The following is a 15,563-nucleotide window of genomic DNA, read 5'->3' as shown; positions in this document are numbered from 1 at the left end:
CTTATATAGAACCTTTTGGTAGGTACGCGGCGGGGTAAGTTATAGTTTCTGTGAAAGCCCGAATGAACGGTTCGGTGATCAATCAGTTTACCCACTCCTTCTCCAGAATTTCAATCGGCGATGTCTCAAATTCTCTCGTAATGACTAATGATTTATAAGCTAGGCGATAAATCATATCTTCTGTAGAAGGACATACTCATATATGCACAATTGTATTAAGAACTCGGCTGTATATTTTTGACGCGGCATGTTACCTTACCTTCGGCAGCAAATGAAGACCAGTCAGTGATCGGGAATAATCTTGAGCAATCTTGAGAGTACCCCGTTATATCAACAAATACAAGAAGCCGATTGATGCTGGAAGCAGGTCATCTAACATGCATAGGGAACATCACAGGAATTATGCCCGGAACATGGCGGAAACTAACATTATTTCCCAGCTTGAGGAGACATAATCACTTTGCAAGTCTATTCCTCACAGAGGAGATTTGCGATTACTTCGGGTTCATTCACTCACTCTGTATCAGAAAGGTGAGCCAATCAGTTTATACTGCAGGAATCGCCATTCCATCGCCTCTGGGGTCACTCCCGGCACTGTAGACCAATTGGCCATCGTCGTGATGACAGCGAATGATCTGTCCGCGACCAAACATTCCCCTCTGCCACCCGGTCAGAACCTTGACTTGATGTCCAAGCCGCTTGAGGCCTTCAATGGCATCATCACTGATACCCTCCTCGATATAGACTGTCTGACTGCCAGGCTCAGAGTCAGCCGCGATACAGATCCGTGGAGCATCCAGCGCTGCTTGAGGATGATAGTTGAACGCAAGCATGTTGAGAAGAACCTGGACATGGCCCTGTGGCTGCATGAAACCACCCATGACTCCGTAAACAGAGTGAAGAGAGCCATCGGAGCAGTTGGTAATTAGCGCAGGAATGATGGTGTGGTACGGCCGCTTTCGTGGAGCCAACGCATTAGGATGACCTGGGTCCAGAGAGAAATTGGCGCCGCGGTTCTGGAGCGTAAAGCCACAACCTTTCGGAATGATCCCACTACCGAATCCAGCATAGTTACTGTTGATGAAGGAAATACCGTTGCCCTCTTCATCAGTCACAGCGAAGTAGACCGTATCGCAGTGATTGTGAGCTGGACTACCGTGATCGACGATGTCTGCCGCTTTCTCCGGGTTGAACATCTTCGCCCGTTCGGCCAGATACTCCCTGGAGATCAGCTCTTTCGACGGTACCTTTTCCACATCTGGATCCGTGACCCACCATGAAGCATCGGCGAAAGCAAACCGAAGACTTTCGATAACAGCGTGAAGGTACTCTGTCGAGTTGTGCTGATCCTCAGTAAATACAGGAATCTTTCCCGTCCGTTCGAGTTCCTCAAGAATACCCAGGGCCATGAGAGCAACAATGCCTTGGCCGTTGGGCGGATGCTCCCATATTTCCACGCCTTGGTTTTCTTCACCGTCCGTTCCAGCGGTCTGTTTTTTGACAATATCTTGGCCAGTGAATTTGAGTGAGATAGCTTCAGTATTCTGTGTTCCGGTCTCAGCATGATACTTAAGATCGTCCAGGGTCATGTAGCCACCCAGGTCCTGGACGACCTTGACCAGCTCCTCTGCAACTTCGCCTTCGTAGAACCCCTTCTTACCCTCTGCAGCAAGTCTTCGGAAGGTCTTCGCCAATGTCGGATTCTTCATGATTTCACCAGGAAGTGGGCTTCTAACACCGTCACTGGCTTTCGGATCAAGCTTGAGCATCTCCCGGAAATTTGGAGACGCATTTCGTAGCAGGTCTTCACCTTCACGCCACTTGAAAAGCTGTTAGAACGGCATATTATACTGCAAATGCTGGACAAACGGAAAAGGATACACTTACAAAGTAGGAGGATAATTCTGACACCGCGAACCCTTGCTCTCCCAATTCAATTGCTGGCGTTAGAATCTGCTCCAAGGACAGCTTGCCACTGCCGAATCTCTCCACTGTGTCTACCCATCCAGCAGCTGCGCCGGGGGTAGTCACCGATAGGACGCTGGTCATTGGGATGCTCCCCTTCTCATTGGCACCGAGGTTCAGATCCTTCCTGATCTTCTCGAGCGTCGCGTTGGCGGGATATCGACCAGAACCGTTGAGTGAATGGACTTTCTTTGACTTTGCATCATAGAAGAGACAGAACATGTCACCACCAATCCCGGTTGATGAAGGCTCGGTGACATTCAATGCGGCGGCTATTGTTGAAACGAGTCAAACCTGCTTATCATCGCTTGTTGCAATCAGCACTTACCCACTGCTACAGCAGCGTCCTGGTGAAACGTAATAGTCAGTGAAACTGATGGCCGGAGTAATGTCCCATGCACACATACCGCAGCATTTCCTCCTTCCTTCAGGATTCTATGGCCCGCAGCGGCTGCCAGAGGTTGAGTACATGTTACGATGCCTTTGGTACTGTGGACAGTACTCCTTCTACTGGCGAACGGGACAAAGTCCGGGTTCAGTCTGGAATAAACAGCGTGGGAGTTGAGAGGCATTTTGAAGAGAAATGACAAGGGCAACGAAGAGCAGTAGACAGTGAGATTGAGCAAGAAGGAGACGTGACTAAACGATGAGGGGAGGGTGAATCTTAAGTAGGACAACAGATGAAGACTCATACATACTAGGAACTACTATCGGGATGCTCCGCTCCTTTATGCCGTGCGCTCGAATACAGCCGTAACCTTACCATTTATTGGGGTAGGTTGAATTCTGGAACAGCTTTTCGACCCTGGCAGCAGAAACCCGACATACGCAAAGTTTGTTAAGATATGCCATGCTTGAAGTAACTTCCTGTCATCACCAATACCCTCCATTGCCTGCATCAAATGCCTCGATTTTGCTTGTTCTCGACCGAGCGTTGGACATCTTGCCGAGGAAAACAGAGAAGATGGAGAAAAGTTGGGGTCACCTTCCTCTTCGGGATTGAGGGGCAGCTGTACTGCTTCGGGTTTAGTGCGGGGGAGATACGCGTGACTCTCCGATAAGACGAAGGGACACTGGCGTCATATCATAACCACCTCTCGCTTTGAGCCGCTGATGCTTTGGATAACAAGCTGTATTGTCATAGAGACTGTGTATAGAAACCCTCAAAAGGACCTGTGTCACGCTTAAAGTCTTCCGTTCGCCTTCGGCTTCTCCATTCCCGAAACGAACCACGAATCTGGCGCCCCGTCGCCCCGCGCCGACAACGGAGCGATCGTCGTCATCCGCATCATTGCACTGTATATACTGCACGGATGGCTGCTATACAAGAGTGACAGCCTTTCCCTGTTGACAGTGTGATAGCTGTCTATATTGGATTTGATTTCAATGGTTCTTCTCCAGACTGAATCTACCATCTGTGGGGCTCCCTTGAGCCGAGCGCGTCCTCCTTCTCCTCTCTCTTTGATGGCATAATGGTGGTGTTTGTCGATTATGACCATGATGCCTTCCCCGGAGCCCATGATGGCACGTACCTTCAGCCGGACAAGCCTGCGTTGTCGAAGTTGAAGGCTATTGGCTCTGATCCGCCAACTCATCCTGAAAATGATCATTCGATGCACGATCATGCAAAAAATGACGGCTCTCATGAGATACTGAATCGCAATGGGTTTTCAGCTGCTTTGAGTTGCTATCCGTATGCCTTGCTGATCGACAGTTTCTGGAAAGCATCTCGGCGCTGACTGAAGCTCTAGAATTGTCAAGGAAATCGCCCGACAAGTCGATCTCAATACACTCTATGCCCTCTCCCGAACTTGCCGTCAGTTCCATGCAAATCTAGCACCATATCGCCATCAGCTGGTGAAGCAGACCCTTCGTTGCGAGAACGAGTATGTTGAAACTTTGTCGGATCTCTTGGATGGCAGGGCGGCCATTCCTGACAGCGTGAGATCTGTGCTCCGACTTGTGAGTCAGGGAACCCTGACTGCCGGTAGACTGGTCAGGGGCAAGGTTGGTAGATGTGCTCGGGACATGGTAGCGGAGTGTCGGAGATGCTCCAGGATCATATGCAGGGTATGACCGAGTGAAGCACGTGTCATTGATGGTGGACTAATGTCGTCCACAGAATTGCACCATCAAACCCCCTCCCAGAAATACCCTCAAAGATCGCGTTCGTCGCTTGTGTACCACCTGCCGTACAGCACCCTTGGCCGCCCATCTTACCCGGAACCCTTCTAGTACAACTACTTCTGAAACCCAGGTGCCGCCAGACCTTTCTAGTTTCACGGCATCAGCTTTTATACATTCACCATGCTCGTGCGAAGATATGGTATGGCTTTGTTATCCATGCGGAAAGACCCTACGCAGTAGCGACACTACTTACCGCCGGGTGTGGACTTGGCGCACTCGGTATAGCACATATCTTGGAGGTCTAGGTACCGGGATTGGCGAGGGATGTCAAGGGGTGAAATGTGGGAGGGAAGAGGATTGTTTAGCTGCTCAGGAGATTGAGCTGGAAGTGGAGTGTGAGGCAGACGAGTGGTCACTCTCAGGAAGTTCGCACAACCATCAGGACGATGCGCGCATACACGGTCACCTCAGTCCCCAGGATGAACTTCTCCGGGATCAGTCTTTGGAAAGAACTAACAGTCGTGATGAAGAAAAGCCGGGGTACTTCAGACAGGAAATCATTGGGATAGGCGGACGAGTCAAGCAAAAAGCGAAGAAGCGTGTCACTGTCGGAGCTTGTGTTGTGGAGTACGAGGATGAGCGTGATACCGGTCAATATTTAATCCGAGAAGAGCAGGGATTGAATCGGAGCTGGTGCGGCTGGTGCTGCAGGGTTATCCCGTCCAAGGATGACCTGGCTTATCCATTGTCTATACATTGATGCATAGCTGGTCCTTAACGTATATCAGCCTGAGTATATAGGGAACGGCATTGAAACATAGTTTATACTTTCAAAATGGAAAGTTGAAGGCTTCGTCGCGCGCAGATATGATTACATAGGACTAATGAGGACCAACAATGGCACAACAAAACTCAGTAGACATACCGAGAAAAAGAAAACATGTCAGGATCCCATGATCGGGCCTCAACCACACAAATAATATCAATCTAAATGCACGCACCGTATACCCATTGACCAACAGATTCGCTCATCATACACGCCGAATCCGCGCAGTACTCGATCGCAATCCTGCTATCTCCGAGAAAGCCTATTTGGACCAGTACAGTACAGCCCCGCACACTGTATTGCATCGCACTCTCCCGATTTAGCATCCTTCCGGTATTGAATCTCTGCCCTGGCCGCAGAGATACCAGTTGGAGCCATAGTCTCTTTTCCACGGCAGGAATGCGCTCCGAACGAGGACCTAGATGGAGTAGCAGGTCGAAAGCGAAGAGAGTGGAAAGATAACGATTGGTAATTACGTTGGTACGCATATCTTGCAGTTCTAATGAGGTCTGGAAGAATTCTTGAAGTAGAGGATGACTTAGTCAACTAACAAGTAGGACGTACGAGTCTAATTGGTCATCAACGCCAGTATCGACTGATAAACTGTCAAACGAAGAGAAAACTCTATCTGTCAATGAAGCATGAAACCGAATCCACCGTTGCAAATGGATGAATCCAAACAAGATCTATCATAAGGGCGTTCTGTCCAGAGACAGGTGAAAGCGAAGGGAAGCTGTAATGTAATTGTACAATACTTGGAAACGATCGTATTGTTGCGGTTCTGTAAAGCGAATCGTGGGTATATGCTCGTTAAGCAACATAAAGAAGGACATAAATGGAGTATAGTAAAGGACAGCGCATAAACCAACGGGATGAGCACCTGAAGCGTGAATATATGATTGTGGTGAGCTATACAAGAATGCGCCTGGCCATGAGGTTTTTATCGGAGGATGTAGTTGAGGATAGGATGGAGGCATTTTTGATGACATTGCCATGGAGTGAGGTCGTGGAGGATATAATAGGGACTGGAAGTCCTTGCAACCAGCCTTTTGGTGACATAGATGGTGAGAGATGGCGGGATTGATTGCGAGGGTATACCGGTTATAGCGTCCAGGACTTCCAGGGTACAGTTTGAAAGGGTACAGTTTGGGGATGATGGAGGTCATCATAGGCGACATGGTGTGACGATGGCCATGTAGGAGAAGGATAATGGCAGGAAATAGGCTATAAAACTGTTAGTTCAAAGACTCCGTACTACAGAGAGTCATGGCAACGTACTGGAGAGAGCAGGCTTCCATTCAACGACATGGGAACCATTGAGGAGAGGTTGGCCTCGGCAGGATCCCAACCACGTAACGTGGAGTGCATAGGAACCGGCGAGGACGTCAGATCAGAGTCGATGATGCTACTTGGATACGAATCGACCATTGTAGCTGGGGTAGATGAGAGTGAGGAACGGCTATGAGGCGGGAGAGAGAGCGAAGTGCCATCCGAGGCGGGCGACGGGCATGTTTCCGGGGTTGCGTAGAAACGAGTATCCTCAACGGACTCGAAGATCTGGTGACTGCCATACATGGGTACCTGAGGAGCTGGATGCATGTCCATCGAGTTCCACATGAGACTGCAGTTGCTCGTGAGGCTCGGGTGCATGGACGAGCCCACCAGGGCTCCGACGGACATTGTGCTTGGTGACTGTGTGGCAGCGAGGTATGTGTTTATGGCTGGATCTATCGGCATGCACTTGGACACTCGAGGGGGTTCTGAAATAGTGGGAATTTGTGTGTCTCGCTCCCATTGTGATGAGCTCTCCATCTGTGCCTCAAGCTCACTGTGAGGTCGAGTGTTAGTTGTGCCTCCAGAAGAGCCCCATTCCGGGATGAGACTTACTGTCTTGCCATGTGCCGGGTTAATAAGTCTGAACGATGAAACTCCTTTTTGCAGTTCTGATGAGGGCAGCGGTATAAAGCTTCAGGCTTGTGGTTCAATTCATGCCGTCTATAAGATGGTAAGCAAGTGTTCCGTGACACAATTAAGAGGCTTTGCTACCTTCTATGTTCTGCTCTTGTAAACACCTAAGACCTTGTTAGTAGATGTCCCTGACACAGCCAGATGGTGTGCAGGACCAACCTTGTTGCATCCCGGGAATTCGCAAGCATGTACACGCTTGCCCTTCTTGGCTTTGCTGATACGATGAGTGGTAGGTGTGTAAGTGATAGGAAGAGGAATCTCTGATGCTGCGTTGCTCCGACGCATGGTCACGGTGGTTTGTTTACTGGCTGTGGAGGACAATGATTTTTTAGAGGCAGAACGTCGTGGTTGATAAGCAGTTGCTGCGGAAGATGTGCTTGAGGTGTGGATGAACGAGGATAGATGGACTGGCGACTGAGAGCAAGATATAGCTTCAGAGTTCGAATAGGCACCTCTAAGCATGTCGCAGGTACGCTGGACAATGTGTGGGGGAGGTAGGCTGTGATAATGTTATTGTTGGAGTCCCGACAGCTAACGGCGATAAGATTGGTTGATGACGAGGAGGGTGAGATTAGATGTTGGAGAGAAAAAGCCTCGCATGCAAGTGACCGAGATGCAGTGGAGCGAAGAAAAAGGAACGAGTCAAGATGAAACTCACGAAATGGTGGCAAACGACTAGAGAGACTGGGGGGGATGGAGGTGAGGATGAGGAAGTTGATATAGATAGTTGAACCGTCGGAGTGGATATGCGAGGTACCAAGTCAGCCTGCTCCAGAAGATCTTCCTCACCCCCAGGCCCACAATTGGATGGTTTGATATGAAGATGTTAATTAAGAATTTAGGGGAAAAAACCTGAAACAATGGTATTATTGATGATGATTATTTTTGGTCAAACATAGAAACAAATCATGTAAGTAAGCGAGAGGTGCAGGTTTGATGATCAATCTGCAGGGTGATCATACAAGCATGGCTATGTGCCTACTAGCTAGGTATACCTTGGATGACTCGGTAAAATTGGTGTACATATTGTTAGCGATGCTGTTTCCCGGCTGCAGAATTAGTGTGAAACTAGAGTAAAAATACTACAGAGCCACACTAGGTAAGTCCAACAGTCCTAGTTACGTTGGAAATCAACCTTGACTCGGAACCTCGAAAGTGGAAATCAGTGAAGCATCAAAAGTTCAAAGTTTAATAGATTAGAATAAAGCATGGTGGGCCCCAGTCGAACGAGGGCAGATTGCGGAGGTTACATTATTACACACAGAATACCTTACAGGAAAAGTCAAAATTTCCCCTGAAATTTGGAGGAAAAAGTATTGGATAGAACTGAAAATAATGCGTCCCCCATTTCCAGCCATAAGCCGACCACCAACATCCACACTGGACCAAAAAGGGCTCGGATTAGCTCATGCGGCTGAGGCGCATTTGAAAAACATGGACCTGTAAACATTTGAAATACTATTATAATTTTATTTTTATCCTTGAGCCAACAACGTGTACAGCCAGGATTAACCAAGTCCCAAATATACTTCAACGGTTTTTGGTTAGGCTGATTCTTAAGCACAGGGAAGAAGCTAGACTGGATCTTGGATCCCAAGCCACAACTTTTAGAGGTCAGAATGCCCGAGGGAACAAAAGGATTGTAGCATGTCTGAATACTCAGGTATGTCAACATTAGATAGAGTTGCACTTTCACATTTCACTCCAAGCGTTATCTTTCCATTTGAAATGAGGTCAAGTCCTTCCACTATGGAGAATTCTGGACGGACTACGGAGTAGGTACCTCAAAGTCATAATGACGAGATGATTTTCTGACGGTCAAGGGTGTAGAGACCATCCTGGACCACAGCAGCAGCATGAAAACCAACAGAACACAAACAATCACGAGAGGGTAATATAATAATAGCAGTCCATAGGACGAGGTCGAAAGTGTTGGTTCAACAGTGCCTCTGATTGGCTGGTTCGCAAATACTTCCATCTTAGTTGCATTTTTCCATGGAATGTGTGCTAATTATACCACTTTTTCTCAATCCATTTGGAGTTTACTTCGCTTCTGCGCAGGGATATTCGCTGTTCGCTGAGGCTGGTCTGGCACCGCTGGCACGAGGCATTCAGGCTTCTCTCAGGTCAGCCCTAGACACAGTCTATCACAGCTGAACAAAATTAACTATTATTGACACAATTAATATGCTGATTGAACTCTTAATGGGCTCCTAAACATCCGCCAAGGTCGAATCAGCTCGGGCGGCTCATTTGGCTTCTGACAACCAGCGAAAAACAAAACAAAAAGAAAAAGGGTTCTGCCATTGGTTGTCCCCAAATACCTATCTTGGTCTTTTAAGAAGTTATTCCAAATGGTCGTTTCAAATTGCAACCCTTGTGATTGTCGCTTTTGTTAGAAGTTAGAATGGGCCAACCAGAAGTTCATCTCCCTGGCCCTCGTGGCCATGACACTGCCCCGCAACCAACACCAAACACATGCCCTCTCAGGAAACTCCCGATTTCATCTCGCTGATAGATCAATTCTGTTGTATAGCCATAAGTCCAACATTAGTCGCAAACTTCCTATTCCTCTTTTAGATACTGGAGAAGGTTCGTCCCGTGTCAAGTCTGCCTCCAAGGCTGTGGCATCCGTATTTGTAGTTAAATATAGCTACGTATAGGACCCGTCTCGTATTTACAATCCGTTCGCTATTCGGTTTTATTTAAAGATCTACATATCTTGAGTATCATTCCTGCGTCAGAGGCATGGGTCACGGCTTGACGTAAGGAGTAAGGAGCAGTAAGGTGCCCCCGTAAACGTGGACAAGCACATCCACGTGTGGATAATGCCATAAGCACCTTGCATCCTTCGCTTCCACTATCCTCCGGCCTCCGGATTCCGTGCTCGTGCTCGAGAGACTGATCCTTACCCGTGACTCGTCGATATGAACACTTGACCATCGACTGATACCCATGCAGCCCTCCGGGGGAAGATCCGGCAATCTGCCCAAATGTCCGGTCGATTTTGTACCACCTCACCTCCGTACTTTCCAGGCTTCGCTTCCCTGTCAAGGCCTCGAATAATGCATTCCCAGTATCCCTGGACTGCTGGAGAAATTGACAACGACTAAGGAGGAGTGGGCCATTCCCTATCATGAGAATCCAAGTATAGGCTTAGCTTGTTTCATCTGGGTGATCAGTACGCTATCTTGTATATACATTGATGACTGTCTCTGGTCCATGACATGCAAAATTGAAAAAAGTACCTTGGGTTTTACTGTTGTTTCTGAAGCTTGTTCCTTTGCGTACAGTCCTCTGGCTTCCGGAATTGTCTCCAGGATTTCTGCACCGTTCGGACAATCCGATCTGGTACAATCAGCGAAGGTCGTATTAAGGCATCGGTTTGCTTCGGATCCAACGACCAGACATTTGTCTACTTGTTATCTACAGCCTCGGTCAATCCATTATCAGCGAATCCTGGTGCTTGTATCTGTATGCATCCAACAAAGAGAGTGCATCTCAATCATCATCATCATCATCATCATCCTCACTCTGCAGACAAACAGTCCTATCGGCTCATTCTGCAACCCACACCTGCAAAACCTAGCCAACCACTGCGGAAACCAGTCTCCGTAACTTTCTCTCCAGATGAGCGTACGAGAGTGAGCTGACGATTTGTAGGCAGTCCATCTAATACACAATACTCTGTACTTAACCTCCTTCCTGGGAATGATCGTCACTTCCACATGGACATAGTCACATAATCCGCATTAGAGTGCATTAGCTGGGAATGCTGCAGTGAGCATGGCAACATGGGTTGATGGAGGGTAGGGTAAGACGTGGCCCACCATCCATTACTTTTTTGCCAGTGGCCATGTGGTCTTGAGCGTCGGACATGGACACGGACACGGACATCGTTCGAGTGTGGATTTCTGCATACCTGTTCTTGTTTACTGCACACCGAAGTATGGCCGTCGAATATTGAAGTAGTGAGTGCTACTCCGTTCTCCGTCGCTGTCCAGTGGTACCTTTAGTAGGGCTATGAACTAACCCTAGAGGTGCTACCGAAGCTCATTGGCCGTAAGTCCCTCAGATCCAAGAAACCTTACCTTACCTTATCCCTTGCACTTGTTCACCTTATTCCGTACTCCGTACCGAGCAACATCCGCATTCCACAGGGTTTACTTCTACATTACCTACATTCCACTTGTACTCGCAGGAGCCATGCCGTCATGGGTGTGTGCAAGGTGTGCAAGCGCATGCATGGATGAAACCTTCGACGCTGACACACCGCAGCCCAGGCTGCAGTCTGTCGAATCCACTCGCGATTTCTGGCGTGTGGGTTTTGGCAGAGCCATCACGTGGCGGGGTTGGCCTGCAAGGTTCCTAATCCCTCGAGGCGGGCCGGTGGATCAAGAGACAGGCGAGACGAGTGTGCGTTGGGACTGTTGACTGATAAACGGACTACTTAGACTAGTATTTCCGCAATCACTTTATTTGTTGTCTATTGCGTTGATGGAGGTGGCAACTGGAGAGCGATCGGCTACTATGCTTCTTGCCTGCGTGCGTTTTCCCGGCGAATCAGGCAGTCACCTAAAAGGGTAGACTGTTACGATGGATGCAGGCGGTTCAAGTCCAGATCCAGTGTTACACAAAGTAAGGAAGGATGTGCGACCCTTGAGATTCCAAAACTCAAGTACTATGCTAGTACTCTTGTAGCACGTGTGTCTTAAGATTGTAATGAAAGTGAGACAGCAACGTGGTTGTCTGTGGGGAAAGGCCTCTGTTAGGGTCAAGTATGGTGTCACTGGTGTCACCGTTGTGCAACCATCATAGAAGCTGTATGGAACCCAGAAACCACTAGCCTTTTTATGGTATAGCCAAGTCGGTGGAGTGGGTTTCACTACAAACCGCACCTTGCCTGGTCAAGTAATCGGTAAGGTACAATAGTTCAACTGTAATTTGAAGAACTCAGTACCGACAATGTACCCAGGCAGGTTACCACGGATGCTGTAAAACAGTTGGGGATAAGAAGGTAGAGCTTCATAAACGTCGATCATTGAAGCAGAGGGTAACTGAGGAATGAAGTGAGGATCTTGGCCTGTATAAGCATTGCCCTTCACCTGATTCCGTCGTATAGCCTCCCATTTTGATCAAGCCGCAACCTCGACTTTTGTATCTGATTGGTTAGCTTCGTTCGCTGTCGGAGAATCGGTAGACAAAGAAATCCGTGACAAGGATCCCGCAGCCGGAGCCCAATCTCGACCCGGTAAAAAGGGTCATTCGATTGTGCTCCTAGTGCTCCTAGTTTAAAGGCTAGATAATGGTTGATAGATAATTTGCAATGGTTACCAAATCGCCAATACTCGGACCCGACACGGTCTATTCTCGATGAGGCTTATTAGCGTCGAACTAGATATCGATGGCATCATGGCGGTATTATTCTTATCCAGTCTCGACTCTTAGTGCAATTCACAGCCAAGCCCTGCACGGGTGCACCGTTTGTAGGGATCTTGCACTGCCATGCGACCGACTCCTGTCATTCATCTATCTCAAACATGACATAGGTAAATCTGCTGTCATCATGGAGACCGACTAAAGCATCGGAATCTGAAACGGGAAGGATGAGAAAGGTTGGGGTTGGTGTTGGTACTGCGCCTTGTTCATAGGGTTACCCGTTCTTAGGGAGATTCAGCCTTGCCTGATTGCCTCAGGCTGTGAGTTGGGTAATGCATATCACCAAAAAACGTTGTACTGTATTTGTTACACTTAGGCTAAGGGTGCAGAGAAAATTACAAGCCGGAGTCCACTGTTGATCCTGATCCTGAAGTTGGAAGGTAAAAGCCTCAGTGGAGAAAGCAAGACCTTTCCTTTCGGATGGCGGAAAGAACTCCGGCGTACCTTTTCGGGTTTCCAATTGGTGCAATTATCGACCATCCTGGCTCCGGCTCGACCAAGTTAACGGGCTCATACCAATTGCCTATTTTGACGTTCATTGTCGTCAGGCATCTATAGAATCGTGGACACTGGAGTGACTTGGAAGACTGGACCCTGAGCAGGCGACGACCCCTGAAATGGGCAGAATCTCACCAATCACAAGTGTCATTATCAATATGAATTCTGCCACCAAGTAAGATCAATCATCAAGATAACATCATCTGAGGTTCAATAACCACTAACTCATGTGGCTTACGGCTTGCAGCCAATGCCTCGCCAACAGTTAGATTAGTTGATCCCAAGGCTGAGACAGTCTGCTGAATCTGCGTGGATTCGACTGAACCGGACTCTGGTACTGAACCTACCGGTAGACCAAACGCCATTTAGTGTTGACGATAGTTTCTCATCGATGTCTCCTATCTAGGTATCTATCTCGAGGATTTGGAGTCCACCCGGAGACCAAACGGCAGGAACCGTCTATGCTCCTACCAGTAGTGGAATAGCGGCCCGTCATCGCCAAGTGCCGCGACCGAATTTAGTAATGAATTGGAGTTTTGGAGAAAGCGTTCGAGGTCGACTCCTTTTATCTCAAAACATATACCTGATTGAGTAGGAGTCTGCGAGGAGCCTCGAACTGTCAAAGCTTTCAAGTCAATCTAGCCCATCAAACGCCGTCTGCATGATTCAGTAATACTCCGTCCTATCGCATTTTAACTGTTTACTTAACACTATTAGCTTGCTGTCCCTGGAAAGTGGCTCACTGGCTCGGCAGTCTCCCGTCGTCGTGACTACTTGATCCTGCCTAGCACCGTTCCGTCTCCCTTGACTAGGCGATGCGCAATCGGCGCCATACCAATCAGCTCTATACCCAAGCACATGCAAAGACCGCCCAAAGCCTTGGCAATCTCCATTCTGCATTGCTTTTTGGATAGATCTCTACTGGTCGAGAATCAAACAATGACATTACCTACCTGGAGCTTGTGTGCTCCGAAAACTCCTGGATGCATATGTCCCTTTCAACCAGCCAAAAGCGAGTTACGTTCCTGCCATCAGATGTGGAAGCATTTCCTCACGGGGATGGCCTAGCTCCCGTTCAGAGACGCTTTTCGGGAGCGGCATCTGGTGTCTAGACTACCCTGACATCCCAATCACCGGTGTCACGCTTGTAGATCTTGAAGCTTTGGTAATATCCTGAACTGCGCCAACTGTACTAAAATATACTAGCCGGAACCAGATCCGTCATGTCCCCGCTTCAACGGCCAGTATTGTGATAAAAGATGGTTCTCCTCTAACTAGACAAAGAAAGGAGGTGGTTAACCAAAACAAACTGTAAAAAGACCCATAAGTAACTACTTCTTCGAGTTTGGATAGAATTTGATTCCTCGCTGGATGCAGACAGTGTCTAACACAACATGGCCAATACACCAGGAGCACAAATACAAGCCAACAGAGATTAATCTAACAATTGGCTGCTATATCTATATATTGCCAGCTATAGACCAGGATTCTCTCCTCCGTACTCCGTACCTACGTTCAATTTCCGGGATAGGAAACTAGTAACTAGTAATGGGTAACCACTAATGAACATGCATGAGCCTTAGTGCGATTGAGGGCCAGCCTGAGGTGTCTTTATTATATCTATGTTATTGCCTTGAGAATACCAACTGCCTAATTGATCAATCATGCTCTCATGAAGGCACCCGCACTCGATAGTGCTTACCACCTAACTCCTAAACATTCTTCACACCAGTAGCTTCGTCTCAATCTTCACCTCGCATATTCCCTGTCGGACGCCACATGCCACACGGAGTACAGCTTTTTATAGGATATCCGCAAAGAAGTCGATCACCATCATTGATGGTTGTCCACCACCAATAGTAGCCGGCCAACCCTCGCGAACCAACACCTCCTGCAGAACGGACAACGGTGATTTGCTCGTACCCCGGGTCATCATGCACCGGGAAGACAGACCCGTGTGGCTACATGACACTCGACAAGTGAGCTGAGCTGACATCATCTTCTCTATCATCCTTGCTCTTTAGTCTTTTGTTAATATCCGAGTGGTGAGACGGTGATATCTACTCATTACAATGATGAGTGTTTGTCTTGCTAGCTGTGAGACTACCATGATATCATGCGCTTGGCCATGATGATATGGTCAGATGTCTAGCTACGAATGCGTTACTGGTCAGTTAGCTGACAAGTCCAGCTGCGATCGTCGTCGTCGTCGTCTTCCTCCTTCTGTGACTGACTGCATGGTCAGCCCTTCGGCTAGACTCTGACAGCTGAGATTGGATATCCCCGCCGCCACAGGACGTCGGATTACTCTGCGTGGACGGGCGGATATTGCCCCCCCCCCCCCCGGTTTTCTTCTTCTCCACTGGTCTCCTGTCTTCCCCATACCGCGACGGGCGAAGATGACCATATCTCCTCGCCACGTATTCTGCCTCAGTCACAGCGCTCCGGGGAGTTGTCCGGAGCGAAGCCACCAAGAGGATTGAGATGATGTGAGTGGCATTTTTGCTGATCATGCACGGCCCTAACCGAAAACAGATGTTCCTCACGGTCATGGGGACGAGACAGACCTGGCTTGAACGTGTGTTCGACTGAGAGGTAGTAGTTCGCGTATTGATTCAGCCGAGCTGGATACCTTGAGTAGGATACGGTATTAGCCACCTGGCTCGGATTGGGATTCTCTCCGACACGACGGATATACGCCAGCACGGCAATGAGTAGGCTCCAGTAGATGCGGGCGCGG

General features: G+C 48.5%; 3 protein-coding genes across 3 annotated transcripts, besides 1 other annotated feature; 1 reads left to right on the top strand and 2 right to left on the bottom strand.

Annotated features, from left to right (window-relative positions):
• Positions 1-545: 545 nt before the first annotated feature.
• On the bottom strand, positions 546-2,537 carry NFIA_102780 (gamma-glutamyltransferase family protein; the record flags this gene model as incomplete). The annotated part of the gene is made up of 4 exons (XM_001266689.1): positions 546-1,829; positions 1,888-2,237; positions 2,294-2,312; positions 2,373-2,537. 4 exons carry the CDS (start codon positions 2,535-2,537, stop codon positions 546-548), a joined length of 1,818 nt encoding a protein of 605 aa, XP_001266690.1.
• A 900-nt stretch (positions 2,538-3,437) lies between these two features.
• On the top strand, positions 3,438-4,852 carry NFIA_102770 (uncharacterized protein; the record flags this gene model as incomplete). Its single annotated transcript, XM_001266688.1, has 3 exons — positions 3,438-3,658; positions 3,717-3,972; positions 4,319-4,852. The coding sequence occupies 3 exons, from the start codon at positions 3,438-3,440 to the stop codon at positions 4,850-4,852; spliced, it is 1,011 nt and encodes a 336-aa protein (XP_001266689.1).
• Positions 4,853-6,019: 1,167 nt separating this feature from the next.
• Positions 6,020-7,171, bottom strand: NFIA_102760 (C2H2-type zinc finger protein; the record flags this gene model as incomplete). Its single annotated transcript, XM_001266687.1, has 5 exons — positions 6,020-6,142; positions 6,197-6,746; positions 6,806-6,913; positions 6,965-6,990; positions 7,046-7,171. 5 exons carry the CDS (start codon positions 7,169-7,171, stop codon positions 6,020-6,022), a joined length of 933 nt encoding a protein of 310 aa, XP_001266688.1.
• Positions 7,172-10,390: 3,219 nt separating this feature from the next.
• Positions 10,391-10,418: a microsatellite.
• Positions 10,419-15,563: the final 5,145 nt, after the last annotated feature.

This window comes from Aspergillus fischeri, genomic scaffold (assembly GCF_000149645.3).
Source record: "Aspergillus fischeri NRRL 181 1099437636245 genomic scaffold, whole genome shotgun sequence".
Taxonomy (NCBI): Eukaryota; Fungi; Ascomycota; class Eurotiomycetes; order Eurotiales; family Aspergillaceae; genus Aspergillus; species Aspergillus fischeri.
This window is presented reverse-complemented; position numbering and strand designations above follow the sequence as displayed.